Source organism: Cervus elaphus, chromosome 28 (assembly GCF_910594005.1).
Source record: "Cervus elaphus chromosome 28, mCerEla1.1, whole genome shotgun sequence".
Classification (NCBI taxonomy): domain Eukaryota; kingdom Metazoa; phylum Chordata; class Mammalia; order Artiodactyla; family Cervidae; genus Cervus; species Cervus elaphus.
The window spans coordinates 45,261,319-45,278,857 of NC_057842.1; the positions used below are offsets into that span (position 1 = coordinate 45,261,319).

A 17,539-nucleotide genomic window follows, 5' to 3' on the forward strand; every position below is an offset into this window, starting at 1 on the left:
AGGTTCACAATAGCTTCATTCATAATAATAAACTGAAAACAACTTAAATGTCTATCAGCCAGTGAAAGGATAAACTAATTGTGGCACACCTGGACACAGAATGCTACTCAGCAATAAAAGGGACCGAACTTTAAAAACATGTGATGACATGGATGAATCTCATTAGCATTATGCTAACTGGAAGAGGCCAGACTCAAAAGGTATAGAATGGTTCCATTTACATAACATTCTAGGCAATGTCTAGGCAAATCCAATCTATAATCATAGAAAGTACCAAGAAATCAAAGGTTGTCTGAGGGTGGGGTGGGCAAGGAGGTATGACTGGAAACAGGCACAAAGGAACTCCCGGGATAAGGGCAGTGGTCTCTATCTTGATTGTGGTGATGGTTACACATGTGCACATATCTTTCAAAACTCAAACTGTACACTTTTCATATGTAAATTATCTTAATGTTGTTGACTTAAAAATGAAGCTTTTTCCCTGGGAAGTAAAGAGCAGGAACAGGGTCCATCTGGCTCAGGGGCACATTTCATAGTTCTTAATCAAATGGGGCCTCAAGTTGTTTCAAAAGCTACTTCTTTATTTGCAGGGGAATGCTGTCTTCCCCCAAGGGGCCCTGCATCTCCAGCATCAGATCTCTATGCAGGATCTTCTGAGAAGAGTGCAGAGTGAATCATTCCTCCTAAGTTAACAGTTACATCTTTCAGGAACAAACACCTCTTCTTAAAATAGGACACACGTTTGTTTTCAGCCAGGGGTTATTTTACCCCAGTGTTCATGGAGGAAGAATGAGTATGGTAGATAGAAGACAAAATGCGATGTCCTGGGAATTGTCTAGAGAGTAGTGCTTCCTTAAGTAGGAGCCTTTGCACCTAGAGTCCTAAACCTACAGAACGGGAGGCCAGGGACCCAGCATCTTCCGCCTCGGCCTTGATGGTCACCTGTTACGAAGGGAAATGCTTTGCAAAGAGGCCATGGGAGTCCATCAGACTCCTTCCTGCTTCCACAGGGCTCTCTTCCTCACTTAGAGGCCTGAGCATTCTCAGACTGTAGCAGAGCCTTGCAATCCTGCAGCCTCCTTTGGAGAGCTTTTTACTCTGTCCTTTCTGCCCACCTGCCTGTGCCCTTGGACTCCTCCTGCCACCCTTGCCCTACTGGGATGAGCACAGTTTACAAGAGCACAGTTTACAAAAGCACAGTGTTAGAAATGGTCCATGGACTGTGTGCCGGGATCTGTTTTAGTGTTCTTGTTGGCAAACATTACCTGTGGCTCATCAGGAGGGGTGTGTGTCTGCAGGGAGACTGCAGTGCTGTTGTTCTCTGATTCTCAACCTTCTTGGTATGGCAGCACCTGTCATCAGCAGCTGCCACTAAATAAAAGCTACATTGTATTGTTACACATAATTTCAGAGATCTCTATCTCCTCACTGGTGGGGAACCAAAAGTCAGTAGATACAGGATACATTGTTAATATGCCAAAATGTCCGGACATACAGGCAAAATAGTTTGTTGCTTTCTTATTTTTTGCAGATTACCTTGAAGGCATTGCTTTAAATTTAGAAGTGTTTCACCTGAAATCAAACTTACATCACTAGTGTATTTTTAAATATTATACAGAATGCTGTGGGCAATTAGCAATTTGAGTCTGAAACTCAGAAGCATTCAGTTTATGGAAAGTTACAATCTCTAGAAATATTACCTAATTTTTAAATTTTGTAGGGGACAAAAGTTGACACAGACAGTAATTTTCTTTGATCCCAGTTACTGGTGCAGAGCCTGCAGTATCTTATCTGCCAGTCCCCAATCCCATGGACAGAGGAGCCTGCCGGACTACAGTCCATAGGGTCACAGGACTGAGCATGCATGCATGTACCTGAAACCATGTTTGAAGGTTGAAGAAAAATATGTTGAGCATATTATTTGAAAATGTAGCTAATACATTATACTGTTTGAAAATGTCATATATTTCCCACCTTTTCCTTGCCCAGTGGAATAGCTCCTTTTGCAAGAGAAAGATCTAATTGTATTCCCAACACCTAGCACAGGGATTTACAGTAGAGGCGGACATAAACTATTTGATGCTACTAAAGAATTAGTAACATCCCCCTCCCTTCCAAAAGGGAGTCACCAACACCCTTGCAACAACAATAAACATAGTCGGGTCTAAACAAAACAAGAACAGAATGGAAACCTTTTTCTGCACAAGACTCAGTCTGGTCAAGAATGTGCAGCTCTGTTCTGTCCATGTGAGGATTCTGCCCAGTGATGCAGAATGACTGCTGGCACACAAACTTGAATTTCTTCAGGTTTACTGCTGGCTCCCAGCCGGCGTCTGACTTGATCGAGATCTTTTTACATGTATTCACATGTGCCTCCTGCTAAAATGTGGTCAGTGATGTACACAAGTAACTTTTTTTGGGGAAAACACTGTGATTCCCTATGAGCTCACTTTGTTGATCCTGAAAGATATTTTAGCTCTTTAACTCCAGTTCAGCCATGAGGAGAGTGAATCAATGGTCATTATCATGAAAGATAAAACTGGCCTTGTCACTTTGATAATATTTTAGGTTCACAGCACATGTGTGTATGTGTTTGCATTGGCAAGGTACTTTTTCTCTGCATAGGTTTTGTAAAAACAGCCTTAGTCGTGTCGCTTAAAAAATATGGGAATTTAAACCACTTCACCCACCAACTTTTAAATGTAAAAACAAGGGTTAGAAAATTCTGTTCAATAAAAGCAAGAGATACTTTTGAACCTTGTGACCAGTAAAGAACAAAAATGAGGAGTGGGGAAGGAGGAGAAAAAAGAAATAGTCAAAGCTGATTCAGCTATAGAAAATCTGACGTTGAATTAGGTTACAAGACAAAGAAACATGAAGCTCCACTCTCTGTTCTGAGATGACCTAGATGGGTGGGATGAGTGGGAGGGAGGTCCAAGAGGGAGGAGATATGTGTGTACATATAGCTGATTCACTTCTTTGTACAATGGCAAGCATTGTACGACACGTAAAGCAATCATTCTCCTGGGGGGTGGAAATCTGCTCTCCTCTTCATCACTCTATCTTTTTGATAACACTTATGCTAATATATATGGCCCATTCTAAATAACAGAACACACTCACACAAAATGCAAAGGAAGACATGTTCACATGGTACACCTTGATCTATTAAACACTGAAACTTTTCATTTTATCTTTTAAAATATTTTTTCATAGGCTATCAAGTTTCCTCTCTTATAGTATACTAAATATAATTAAGCTACAGCTTAAGGGTTCTGGAGACCAAACTATGGACCCCTGTTACTATATTTGCACTATAATAGTGATTTCTTCCATGGCTGATACGACTGTAGACTAACGTTTGCACTAAATGACCCACAGACTATAATACTGTTTAGTCATAAGCAGGGCTCTTTCAAAAAGGCATAGAAAGTTACTGCATTCAGTTTTGATCTATGTACAATTTCATATGATGCAACCAACAATACACTGCATCAGAACTTCAGAGCCTCTAGCTGCTCCCCAGTCTCTTGGGGTGCAGTGCTTACCTGCCCCTGTGCATTTCCAACATTTGTCAGCATACCAGTGCCCACCCCATATTTGCTGCTCACCACTGTTCTCCTTGGTTTTTCTTTAATGTCTCTGTCCTTTCAACTTCATGTGACACATACTTTTCTACTTACAACCTCAACATATTTATTTTTTCTAATGATGTCACTTCAAAACAAATGACAATCATATCCTGTTGTATATTAATAGAATTATAGGTATACTATTGTGTAAAAGAATAGGCGCAGACTTTTTTTTTTAAACTTCCAGGTTTAACAGTCCTGAAAAATGTTCTGAAAAAGACACATTACTGAATATAAAAGTCATAATTCAGGAAACGGTTGCAAGTTCATTACTCCAAAAGTATTTTCCACCCTTTCAGAGGGTTTGAAGAAGTAAAGAGTTTCGTTTAAAAAGTTACTCCCAGTTTCAGCTAAGAATTGTCCTTAGGTCATTTACTATTTGTCAGAAACAAAGTGAAACCTGGTTGTTTAAAGCCACTGACACATTTAATGAGAAAGGAAGGTAAGATCTTAAAGTGTGTGTGTATCTTACTCATTCATTCCACTAGTAATTATTGAGAATCTGCCTTTTGCCAGATTTTCTTCTTAATCTTAAAGAAGCAAACCATGGTCTAAAACATCTAGATAATATTCCTAAGACATGAGTCAGGCTTTTTAAAGTTAGCTCAGTAACTTTTCCCATTTGAGTTGATAGTATATTAGCTCAGATGGTAAAGAATCTGCCTGCAGTGCAAGAGATCAAAGTTTGATCCCTGGGTCGGGAAGTTCCCCTCGAGAAGAAAATGGCAACCCATTCCAGTATTCTTGCCTGGAAAATTCCATGGACAGAGGACTCTGGCAGACTAAGGTCCATCGGGTCAAAAGAGTTGGACACAACTGAGAAGCTAACAGGTTCACTTTCAGGAAAACAAGATTCCATTTCCTAGAACATGACTTGCGAAGTGAAAGTCACTCAGTTGTGTCTAACTCGTTGCAACCCCATGGACTGTACCCCATGGATTATATAGTCCATGGAATTCTCCAGGCCAGAATATTGGAGTGAGTAGCCTTCCCCTTCTCCAGGAAATCTTCCCAACCCAGGGCTCGAACCCAGGTCTTCCACTTTGCAGGCAGATTCTTTACCAGCTGAGCCACAAGGGAAGTCCAGAATATGACTAAGGTACCACTTTAAGTTCGTACTGACCACACAGAGTATGTTACACTTCTGTGACATGCTTCTGCCTGGACCCTGCAATATAACAATGGTGGGGATCGAATTCTCACTTATGATGGAGTACTGGCTGTAGAATCAGGTACCTCTGTAAACAGCAGGCACTTCTGTTTATGTGCCTTTCCTCACCCTTCTCTGTGCCTCAGGCCTTTGACCATGAGGAATATAGAGACAGACTCCTTTACTCTTTGACTTCGGTAGGTTCAGCCTTTAAAAGGCACTGACAGGAGATCAAAGGGAAGGACTAGAGTGAAGTCAAGCTGTTTTCTTCCCACCTCTCCCTCTCCTGGGTAGGCTCTGGGTTCGGTGTGGTCCAGCCTGACCAAGGTCTCTGTCAGGAACCACCTCTGCAGATACACTCTGTTTTCAGATCCCAGGAATTGCTTCCTCCTCTCGCCCCTCTAGCCCCGCGATGGAAAGGGTCTCTGCGGCGCTGGCCCAGCAGTGCTTCGCCATCCTTTGCTTGGTGTGGAACTGGGGTGGGGGAGCGCATGAAGCATATGATTTTGAGAGCTTTCTTTAAGAAGATGACATAATATTGGATTACAGATTTGGGGACAGAGACTTGGAAGAGGGCTTGCAAGGGAAGAAACCATGGTCTCCTTAAAACTCTGCCACACTTTGTATGCAGCCTCTCTTGCTTTACTCAATCTGGTTAGGTTGAATGTGCCTGCCTTTCCCCATGTGGGGATCCTGACTAATAATTACTACATGTTCAACCATGAGTAACAGATAGCTCACAATGCTTCTCTCTGTGTAAACTGAACAGCTTCCTGAATATTTTCTTTTTCTCTATCATGCTGAATTAATTTGCTTTACAGTAGAGACGTATAATCCTAATTTGGTGAATATTTTTCCCAAATGTGTATAATGTATAACTTACAGAAGATATGGGAATTTGAAACGGATAGCAATTGTTTCTTGCTACCTCCTGGATTGTGCACATATCTTGATTGAAAGTGAAAGTCGCTCAGTTGTGTGTGACTCTTTGCAATCCCATAGACTGTATAGTACATGGAATTCTCCAGGCCAGAATACTGGAGTGGGTAGCCTTTCCCTTCTCCAGGGGATCTTCCCAACCTAGGAATCAAACCCAGATCTCCCTCATTGCAGGTGGATTCTTTACCAGCTGAGCCACAAGGGAAGCCCAAGAACACTGGAGTGGGCAGCCTATTCCTTCTCCAGTGGATCTTCCCAACCCAGGAATCGAACCAGGGTCTCCTGCTTTGCAGGCAGATTCTTTACCAACTGAGCTATGAGGGAAGCCCCATATCTTGATTAGTGTATAATCAAATCACTGGCTAACTAGTTCCAAACTGGAGTAAAGAAGCTTAGCCAAACTGAAAAATGGAAATGTGTATTATCAAATTAGTTCCTTTCTTATTGACTCAGAACCAAGAAAGCATATCCTCAGGTTCTTTATGTATTTTAAAAAAAGAATGACTTGTACAATCAGATCAGAGATCAAGAATAAGTACTTTAAAACACTAGAAAACCATCAGTGTACTGCAGAATGCAAGCACTCAACTCCCAAGGGCTAACTTCTCGTTAGGTCATTCATGTATGGATGATGTGATGAGGGGGATAGAGATATTGGGGAGACGAGGGTGAGGCAACCAAGGAGAGACTGACACAGCATGCCTGCCTCTACCAGGAACACTGGTAGCCAAGCCCACCATGGTGGCTGGGACCAGGAGGAGGGAAGGAACTCAGAGCATAGCTCCATAAAGAATGAAGAAGCCTTTCCCACTCAGCACTGTTGACTCCAGGTTGCCTCTGAGACTTCTAGTGACCTTGAAACCTCATAACCTGAGGTTATTGTAACCACACTTAAAAGTATGGCAGAAAATAGACTTATTCCTAGAAAATAAATTTATCTTTCCAGTTCATATGTACTTCCCAGAAATATCTCAGTTTTCTGCAATTTCTAGTGAGAATTATTGACTTCCTGGTAATTCATTTCAAATTAAGAAGCAAAATGCATGCTTTCATGAAAAGAACTCAGGAATACTACTAAACAGGGATCAAATAATTTACCTTCTCAAAAATTCCTCTTGTGTCATTGAGGATATTGAGAAATTCACATGAAGTGATACATGCGAACATGTTTTGAAAAACACCAAGTGCCTAAGAAAGTGATGGCTGCCATAATTAATAGCCTGATATTTTGCTGATGTTTCATAATCCAAATTTAAATTATAGTAGCTGAGTAGATAACAGGATTAATTTATGATTCTCAGTGAGATGGAGATGAAAATAGAATATGACAGACAAGCAGGACTGGGCATATCATTGCTTATAAGCACTTGTCTTCAATGTGTCATGGCCAGAATAAAGAAAAACTGAAGTCTGCCCTCTCCTATAAACATTATCCTTTCCAGATCATAATGTACAGGAGATACGCAACTAGGTAGCGTGAACACCTCTCGATCACTCTATGTAAATAAGCACCTCACTTCCTATAACCTTATGCTCCTTCACTTTTCTTCATAGCACTTATTATTACCTGAACTGAACGTACTTAGTATTTATTTGTTTACTTCATTGTCTGTCTTTCCTCACAGAATGTATACGTTTCATGAAAATAAGAATGTAGCTTTGTTCACCACTATGTCCCTATTCCTTCCTCGATGTAGGGAACCCATAGGCACTCAAAAAATACTTATCGAAGGAACACATCAACCATATTTTCCAGAAATTGCTCAGTCTCCTACAAGCAACACTGCCAGACCACAGTGGGCAGGGGAACAGCCAGTAACCTAGGCGGCCTCAGTTAGTTCTCTGGAGGAGAGAAGGCCTGTCTCTGGTCTTGGCCCTCTTCTCAATGACTCCCCCAAATCCAGTTTTCAAAATGCTCATCTTCTGGACTGTTTGAGGATTAAATGAAATGTCTGTCTCTGGGGAAGAGACAAGGAATAGGAAGGGAAACCTTAAAGTACATGCACACACGCACACACACACATATATACAGTGTATTTTGTGTGTGTGTGTGTGTATATATGTGTGTGTATATATATATGTGTATATATATACACACACATACATATTTGTATTTGAAACTCATAATATATAAACAAGTACAACAAGGAAAATATAAATTATCCTTTATTTTTTCTATCCTAAAATACTACTATTACTGTTCTTTCTGTCTGGCTCTTTTTTTCTTCTCTGTCTGGCTGTTTGTCAGGGCATTGTATAATAGCATTTTGTACTTCCTATTTGGTGTATTATTCTTTCACTGAATTCATGCCAATAAATGTGTGTGCGCTAAGTCACTTTACTCATGCCTGACTCTTTGCAACCCTATAGACTGTAGTCTGCCAGGCTCCTCTGTCTATGGGATTCTCCAGGCAAGGATACTGGAATTGGTTGCCATTTCCTTCTCCAGGGGACCTTCCCCACCTAGGGATCGAATCAGCATCTCTTAACTCTCCTGAATTGGCAGGTGGGTTCTTTACCACTAGTGCACCAATAAATACATTTCTATAATAATATTTTAATGCTTGCACTAAATTCCATCATGTCAATGTACCACAATGCCTACAGTTTATTTATGTTATTTTCAATGCATTGCAGGCTGCAGAAAAAAATATTTGTACCTTATCTCTGCACACATCCTTAATTATTCCCACAGGATATGCTAATTAGTAATCAAGGGAATGAAAAGCAAAACCACAATGAGATATCTTTACAAACCCATCAGATTGGAAAATAATTAGAGTGATAATTCCAATATGAGAGAGGCTGTGGAGCAATAGGAACACTCACATGCTGCTTCTGTGAGTGTAAATTGGTACTCCCACTTTGGAAAACACCTTGGCATTTAGCTAATAGAACAGAAGGTATGCATATCCTATGAGCATTATCAGTATATTCCCTAGAGCAGCAAGCAGTTCTCAAAATTCTCCTTTCAGGACTCCTTGACACTCTTAAAAATTAAGGCCCCCAAGAGCCATTGTTTATATGGGTTATATCCATCAACACTTCTCAGGGTTAGAAATGAAAACTGAGCCATTTTTAAAGTTCAACAATACTCACAACACACATTCCACCAGCCATCAGAGCGAGGCAGCACTGCATGCCACATTACCTCCGGATCTCCAGTGTACACTCACAAGAGGATGAAAGTAAAAGGCAAATAGCATCTTAGCATTTTTATGAAAATAGTTTTGACACTAAGGACTCCCCTGGGAGTGTCCCCAGACCTCACTTTGAGAACTGCTGTCCCTCGAGAGGCTCATGTACATTGTTCTAGGACACGTGCACTAGGGTGCTCCCAGCAGGCTGCCCGTACAAGTCCTCAACAAGAAACGGACCCAGATCCCATCCACAACAAGATGAATAAATTCACTGTGGTTCATTCATAAAACAGAATACAACAACAGAAAAGGATGAACACATCAGTGGCACAATCCATGGATGAGTTTTATAAACATAAAGTCGACTGAAAGAATCCAGACTCCCATGAGAACATAGTATATAATTCCATTCCTATGAAATTCAAGAACAGGTAAGTTAATTTGCACTGTCTTGGGATATATTCATAGGTGATAAAATTAGAAAGAAAAGCAGAGAGAGATATGTTGATTTTGACAGGTGGCACTAGTGGTAAAGAAGCTGCCTGTCAATGTAGGAGACTGAGACAGAGGTTCCATCCCTGAGTTGGGAATATCCCCTGGAGAAGGGCATGGCAACCCACTCCAGTATTCTTGCCTCAAGAATCCCAAGGACAGAAAAGCCTGGCGGGCTATAACCCACAGGGTCACAAAGAGTCAGACACAACTGAAGTGACTTAGCAAGCACACACAATGATTATAACAGTCAAGAGAGCAGTTAACCACTGTGGTGCAGATTCTATGTTCATTTAAAAAATTGACATTTTGTTCATCATGGATGTTTTTCATGAACTTTGCTTTTAAAAATATTGCAATAAGGACTTACATCCCTGGTAGTCCAGTGGTAAAAAATCTGCCTGCCAATGCAGGGGACACAAGTTCAATCCCTGGTCTGGGAAGATACCACATACTGCAGGGCAACTAAATTGGTGTGCCACAACTATTGAGCCTGGGAACCACAACTACTGAGGTCACACTCTAGAGCCCACCTAGAAGCTGAAGCCCAAGCGCCCTAGAGCCTGTGCTCAGCAACAAGAGACGCCACCGCAGTGAGAAGCCTGTGCACCGCAGCTAGAGAGTAGTCCTCACTCGCCTCCACTAGAGAAAAGCCTGGGAACAGCGATAGAGACCCAGCACAGCCAAAAATAAATAAATACACAAAATTATTTATAAAATATTATAATAAAATTGAATTGAAAATTATTTATCTTGATTACTGAGTTTTTTGACATCCCCTTAAACTTTGCTCCTGAGGCAAAAGCCCCACTCCCTTCCCACTACTGGCCCTGGTGGTGAGAGAAGAGATCAGAAAGAGACCCCCGGAAGACTTAAGAGGTGGCAGCAATAAGCTATTTCTCGACCTACGCCTAGTTATTAGAGATGCTTGCTTTATAATTATTCATTATACCTCACATTTATATTTTATATGCTTCTGTTGCATGCTATATTTTACAGTGACTAGGTAAATATCCATTTCTTTGCTTTTCAATGGCATTGAACATGTTTTATATTCTTACTGACCTTTTATTTTTTCCCCCTTTAAATGATTTATTTCAACTAACATTTCTTAAGAACTTACCGTGTGCCAGGTATCTCTTAACAGTCCTGTGAAGTGGCAACTAGCATCCTCATTTTGAGAAAACGGTAATGTGAACAGTAGCGTGTCCAGCATGCACGGCTGGTGGGACCAGAAACGCACTGTGATGTCTGTGCTGTTTCTCTCCTTCCCTCTCCTGCTCTGTTCCTTTTGGTTATGTTGTACGATCGCACACACACACTTAAATATGAACAGAGATGAGGGAAGTCACCTCAGACACAGAGAAGGGAGGTGTGCTTCTAAGGAAGGTGTGGAGGAGGAGCAGTATAAGGACAGGAAATGATTGGGCGGGGCAGTTCCAGGAGAACCAACACACCGGAGTTGGGGGGGGTGGGGGTTGCAGGTAATTCACACTTTAACTCCCTGTGGCCTATACCATTCTGGGTTTTCATCCAGCTCCAAACACCTTTCCCACTCTCTGGGTCTCTGACTTTCTCACTTCGTTTTTACCCTCTCAAGGAGTTTAGGCTTATTTTTCACTGCCTCCAGTAGACTGTTGGATTGGGAGGGAGGGAGGGAGGGAGTGTGTGCGTGTGTGTGTGTGCGTGTGTGTGTGTGCGTGTGTGTGTGTTGGAGTGGGAAGGCTGTGAGAAAGGGGCTGCTCCTCCAAGCATTTCATCACCTCGGCCACTCCGTTCCTGGCGGGCGGCAGGAACTTCAGATGCCGCTCTCTGCCTCAGCTTGCACGTCTGCATCGCGTTTTGCAAACACTGCTCTGTACAGACTTGAGGTGGACAAGCCTGTGCATCCAGGCTGAGCCCTGCCCGAGTCCTGATTACGCCTGGAGACACAAGCGGCAGGCTCCTGCCCATTTCGACATCGGAATTAAAACGAGAATGTCGGTTCACTAGCCACCAGGCTCTCAGGACCTACAGTGCCTTTATCTCATATCACAGAGAAACTCATGGGAGAAGCAACCTTCAAAATCCCCAGCCTGGCCACCATAGCTCCTCCCACACCCACCCCACCCCAAGCTTACTAACCAAGGTACGCACACAGGCTATAGTTAATCAGCTTAGTGCATTCTGGCCTTAATAAAATGGTTGACCAAAATATCAGAAATTTTATCAAACTTAAAATGCTTTCTGAAGGCTTATAGTCATAATGCCCTTAAACCTAAGAGTTTACTTTTTTTTTAATTTGGCAAATTTACCTTGAAAAAGGCATTTATTATAAAACACAAGGCATTAATTCTGTTAAGATTTCTAGGGGACGATTAGACATTCATACCTTAGGGTAAGGACTATTTGTCCATGTAGTTATTAAGCCATTGTGTCTAAAATGTCAAAGAATTGGGGAAAGTGATACTAATTAACAGAGAGAATGATGGCAACAATACCCAACACTTTTCCCAGGCTTTATATTTACATTTATTAAATTTATATTTGCCTCTCTGAGCAAAGTAGAGAAGCAAAGTTTAACAGACTCTTATATAAACTCCTTTTTCTTAAAAGTTTACAAGGTTGCTTTTTTTCCTTATAAGAAGGAAGGCTTATTTTTAGCCACAGCACTTCTAGAATGATAGGGTTGTAAGAAGCCAAGTTGCTCCTATAAATTTCTGTGTCCTAATAAAATCTCATTTGGGGAAAGTATGTGTAACACATAGTAACATGTTATGCGGACAGGCCAGTGTGAGCAGCAACAGCCAACACCCAGTGAAGAATGTATCTGAAAGATAACCTACATTTAAAAAGAAAGTATAATAGAGATTTACCTCCCCCCTGCCATAATGAAAATAAAAATCAATCCTTAACACCAGACATGATGTTTTCCAACTAATTGCTTCCAACTAGTTGCCTTTGATATTTGGAAAAGGGGCGGAGAAACAGATTTTTTCAACTCAGGAGGAAAAAGGGATTAAGTTTTTTATAGCACATTCAACAACAGGTCTATAAAATTGGCATTGTTAGAATGGCTGATGGAACTAACTCAAACATATTTAGCAAGGGAAGTTTGTCAATGATTACCTGCAATAATTTAAAGAACCTAGAAAAAGGGAGACACAGGAGATAATATACTAGTATTTTCATTTCTAGTTCAAAGTTTCTTCAAGAGTACTCAGTCCCCACTCTATTCCTCAGCCTTCTATGGTACTCCTTGTACTCACAATTGCTCATGATTTTTAAGCTTAGAGAATTTACCAGCTCTAGACAATAAACACATTGTGAAGTTAACTGATGTCATGAATAATAATACTATATACATTCAAAACAAAGTCTCAGTAAAAAAAAAAAAGCAACAAAAGTGTCAGTCAATGAAGAGATAACAAAACTTCACTTAGTTTCTTACCATGATGTGGCTTCTTTTTTCCTTTCTATAGACACACCAAGAGAATATGAGAGGTGCAGTGTAGCTGCCTGGGCATTACGGAGATCAAGCTTCCCACTTCTCAGAAAAGCCTCGTCTATCCTCCTCCTTCTAGATGACTCTGTTTAACTCTCAACAGCTCACCTTCCTGGCAGGGCTGCGCTCTCTCAGAGCCAGAGCCGAATGACAGATACCAACTGTGTATGTGAAAAGCACACTTAACAAGGGTGTGTTTGATTCAAAACTTGAAAGGGTTAAAGAGGTGTGCCCTGTTTTGGGTGTGACACTGAACCAAAATTGCTGAAAAGACAACAGAGGAAGTAGTAGGCAGTTGGGGAAAGTTGCCCTGCATCCATTAAATTGGAAAACCTGATAGGAAGTACAGCAAGAAGGATCTCTTAGTTTTGCTTGTCTTTCTCCGGTGAATGAAATCAACTTTCTTTCACGCTGAGTTTTGGTTATGTCTTGTTTTTACCCCAGCTTGTATTTTACTTATGCTTTTAAAAAAAGATATAAATTATATCCCATAAGCCACATATCATACAATATTACCAAAAATGTAAGCATGAAGAAGAACAGAAAAGGTAAAAACTATGCCCACCTCATTAAAACACCAATAATTGACACCTACCTTCATCAATAAGTAGAATTCAATAATTACGACTTATCATAACATTTGCACCAAAGGATTCTAGTTTATAAAAGTCTTACCAGAAGTTGGTGGCAATTTATTCTTCAACTAGACACACTACTATTAGACCAATTAAGTACTTAAGTATTATTGTTGCTTAGTCGCTAAGTTGTGTCTGACTCTTTTGCGATCCCAAGGACTGTAGCCTACCAGGCTCTTCTGTCCATGGAATTTCCCAGGCAAGAATAGTAGAGTGGGTTGCCATTTCCTTCTCCAAGGAATCTTCCCAACCCAGGGATTGAACCTGCATCTCCTGCTTGGCAGGCAAATTCTTTACCACCTGGCAAGTGCTAAGAGCTACCTGACAAGTCCTAAGTATTATTAGTTGACATCAATCATAAAAAAGTGCTCTAATTTTTTCATCATGAGCATCAGTATTAGAAACATTTATTGAGCATCTACTGGCTCATTTCAATGTGCAAGCTTATACTGATGATGGCAAGTATGTGTGAGGTACTATGATTCTTTTGTATATTTTAAATATTATTTTAAATGATGGTTAAAAAACACACAATAAAATTCAACCATCTTCAAGTCTACAGGTTAGTAAAGTGTTCACTATATTTACATCGTTCGTTATGCACAGATCTCTAGAACTTGGAACAACTGAAGCTTTATACCTACTGGAAAAAAAAAAAACAAAAACACTCTATTTTGCCCTCTCTGTAGCCCCTGGAAACCACAAGGGATTTCTGTGCTCTCTTCCTTGTCTCTACGACTTGCACTATTCAGGTACCTCATAAAGTGAAACATACAGTATTTGTCTTTTTGGGACTAGCTTATTTCACTTGGCATAACGTCCTCAAGTTTCATCCATGTTGTAGCATAAGACTCAATGATCATGTGCCAACTGTAACTGTATTTATAGAATGTCACACTCATGATTCCTTGAGGGCTCTTATAGTTCATTTATTCATTCAATAACCATTTATCAGTTACCAGCTTTGTCAGTTTCTGTAGATTCAGGAATTAAAAGACAGTCTCTGCCATCAAGGAACTCACAGTTTGGGATAAATGAGAAGGAAAGAAGGCAGATGTGTGAAAAGACAGACCAAATCAATGTTATTGTTTAAAGGTATGTGTAGGATGCAGTGGGCATATGATGACAGCTACCATTAGTGGACAGCCTGTGTAGAAAAGGTAGTTCTTAATAGAAGGGGTGCCATATGAACTGATACTTAAAGTACATGTATCCTAATTATCGTACTATGGTTGGGAACAGATAGAGTCTTTATAATCTAACATTAATTAATTCTGTAATTTAACATAAATAATTTATATTAAAACATTTGGTGAAAAATACACATACATATATATTATTTGACAACCTTAATCTGAAAATAAGAATCCTTCTACTGATTCAACCTGGACAGAAAAACCATGAAACAATTACTATCTTCTATAAAGTATCTACCATGGACTCACCTGGTGAGGGGTAGAGAACATAGGGCTTATTTTGACTTCCAGAAGTTTATAGACTTGTCTATAAAACAACCACCAGTGGACAGGCAGACATATAATTAAGCACTAATATGTGTAGAAGAGACATTTGTAATGTTTCAAGAGTTCAAAGAGCAAGAGATCAGTGGGGACATGCCAGAAGACTGCAGGAAAGACCTGGGACTGCCTTGGAGGATAGATGTGATGAGGCAAGGGTTGAGGAATGGCATTCCAGGTGAAGGGAACAGCCAGAAGAAAGGCAATAAAGTGACAATGGGCATGGGGTGGCTCACTGGAGTGACCAGACATGAAGGTTAGTGGGGCAAGTAAATAGGAGGCTGAAAAAATAAGATTGATTTAGTTTGGGGAGGGCCTTGAGAAGCCGGTCAAGAAGACTAGGTGTGATGTTGTGAGAAATAAGAACTCTTGGCAGGTGTCTGAGCAGGCCACGTTTGATGTGTCATGTTTGACATGATCCAAAGCAGTGCTGGAGGAAGACGAGCACGGTAGGCTTTGGTGGGCCCAGCAGGATGGGGACCTGGCCTCAGCAGTTGAGACATGAAGGGCTGAGGAGCCTGAAGTGACCACCAAATGTGGGAATAGGGGGGAAAAAGAAAGGCTGAGGGAAAGCAGACACTGAGAGGGAGAGATGACTCCAAAGAACTTGTGATGCCTCGGAGAACCCTGGGAGCTTCATCAGAGGCTCAGGAGTCTGGTGTGGGTCATCCTGAACTCAGGGGACAGTAAATATGTCCATGTGGAAATGTCCTCGAACCATGTCCTCAAACCTAGAGCAGAACTAGAACCCCTTTCCATTCTCAAAGCTCTACCTGAAGCCTGAATCAGTCACCTATCAGCTCACAGTCTGGTGGGAAAGATGTGAGCGACAGTGTGTAACTGGCATCGCTGGCTCTATGAAGGGCCAGATGTGCTCTTACTCCCTATAAAAGAGGCAGAAGGCAGCAGTGTCTGTCCTCAGCTGCCATCCGGCATTTTACAGCTCTGGGTGGGGAGTCAGTCTCTCCACGAGTGCTTCATCCACATGTGGCCCCGGCAAAGCCATCTTTGTAGTGAGAAGTTCATGAATCAGCATAAGTAATAACCACTCTGACATGACATCATTTTGTTTCAATCAAGTGTTTGAAAAAGGGCTATGCTTTGTGATTATCATAATGAATGAAGTAAAAATAGCAAGCACGTAGTTTTGTTTTTAAACCAATGAAATCCTCTTGCAAGAGGAAACTTCATTAAATTAACCTCACACAGAGATGAGAGGAAGAGCTGCCAGTTTCATTTACTTTCCAGCTATACTGCAGGCACTGTACTGTTTCATTACTACACATTTTTTTAAAGTGTGAATTGGGAAAAAAAAAAAAAAAAAAAAGGCCACATGCTCAGAGCCAGCAACAGGACTCCTTACAGGGCATGGGGAAGGGCCTGAGAATCTGGCATGCCTCCTTCCTGCCCTGGGTCAAGTTCCCCAGGGCCTCTCCTCTTCTTCAGGGCCTTTCCTCGCCCACTCATTCTCTCTCTACCTGTGGGGATCTCAATTTGGGAGCAGGGAGGCAGGAATATGGAGAAAAATTCCTGGCCCTGACACTATGGCTGGGTTTGTGCAGAGCACAGAGCAGGGACCAGATGCAAAAGAAAGCAAAATTGCCAATGCCTGACTTTCCTCCCACATTCACTGGCCCTGCCCTTCTGTATCACACTGGAAAAAATTCACATCAACATACTTCAGTTACCAGTCACAGAGTGTGTACATAAATAAATGCAGAGCGTGTGTTCACAGGGCCTGACAGCTCTTCTTAGTGCAAAAATTCAATATATAAACTTTAAAATTCTGCAAAAGAAATTACTTTTTAAATTGCCTTCCACTGTTTTTCAAAATCTGCTCAATCTGTTGTCTTAGGTTCTAATTCCTCTTTTATAGTCCTGGTGAGATCTTCCCCTCACTAGAAGAACTGTGTGTGTGTTAGTTGTTCAGTCATGTCTGACTCTTTTCAACCCCATGGACTGTAGCCAGCTAGGTTCCTCTGTCCATGCGATTCTCCAGGCAAGAAAACTGCAATGTGTAGTCATTCCTTTCTCCAGGGGATCTTCTCACCCCAAGAATCAAATCCAGGTCTCCCGCATTGAAGGCATATTGTTAACCATCTGAGCCACCAGGGAAGCCCAACTGAAGAGTTTTCTTTCTGTCCTTATTCCTTCAGGAACCATCAGACCAGGCACAAATCTGATTTAAAGGGGGTCATGCCATGGCTCCCCAAAGCTCAGACTCTTCCAGGGAAAGAGTCTCCACTCACACCAGCGTGAACTAGGGATTCCCCTAGCATGAACTAGGGATTCTGCCAGTTGTATTGAGAAACCAACTCTGTGGATATATTTGAATAAAAAGCTGGGTAGTGTTCTGAGAGGCAAACAACACTGTAATGTGAGCTCATTAGACTAAGGAAAGTCCCCTGTGGTTGACTTTCCCTGTTCTGGTGGAGGCATTAATCTCTCCATATCAGACAGAATTTTCCCATCATTCTTTACCTGTTCCCCACCCTAGGCTCTTTTTAGACACTGTTTCCTCACTATTAATTAACAAACCCAATTCTGTCA

General features: G+C 41.3%; 1 protein-coding gene across 2 annotated transcripts in view; it reads right to left on the reverse strand.

Annotated features, from left to right (window-relative positions):
• CRYBG1 (crystallin beta-gamma domain containing 1) overlaps positions 1–17,539 on the reverse strand; it is a 224,494-nt gene that overhangs the window by 57,737 nt on the left and 149,218 nt on the right. The window contains exon 1 of one of the 2 annotated variants that reach the window (XM_043889787.1): positions 12,784–12,931. The exons of the other annotated variant lie outside the window; for it this stretch is intronic. Within the exon in view, the coding sequence (XP_043745722.1) occupies positions 12,784–12,786 (3 nt within the window). The 5' untranslated portion in view covers positions 12,787–12,931. Of the gene's footprint in view, positions 1–12,783; positions 12,932–17,539 lie in introns of those variants that run through there. 2 annotated transcript variants of the gene reach the window in all.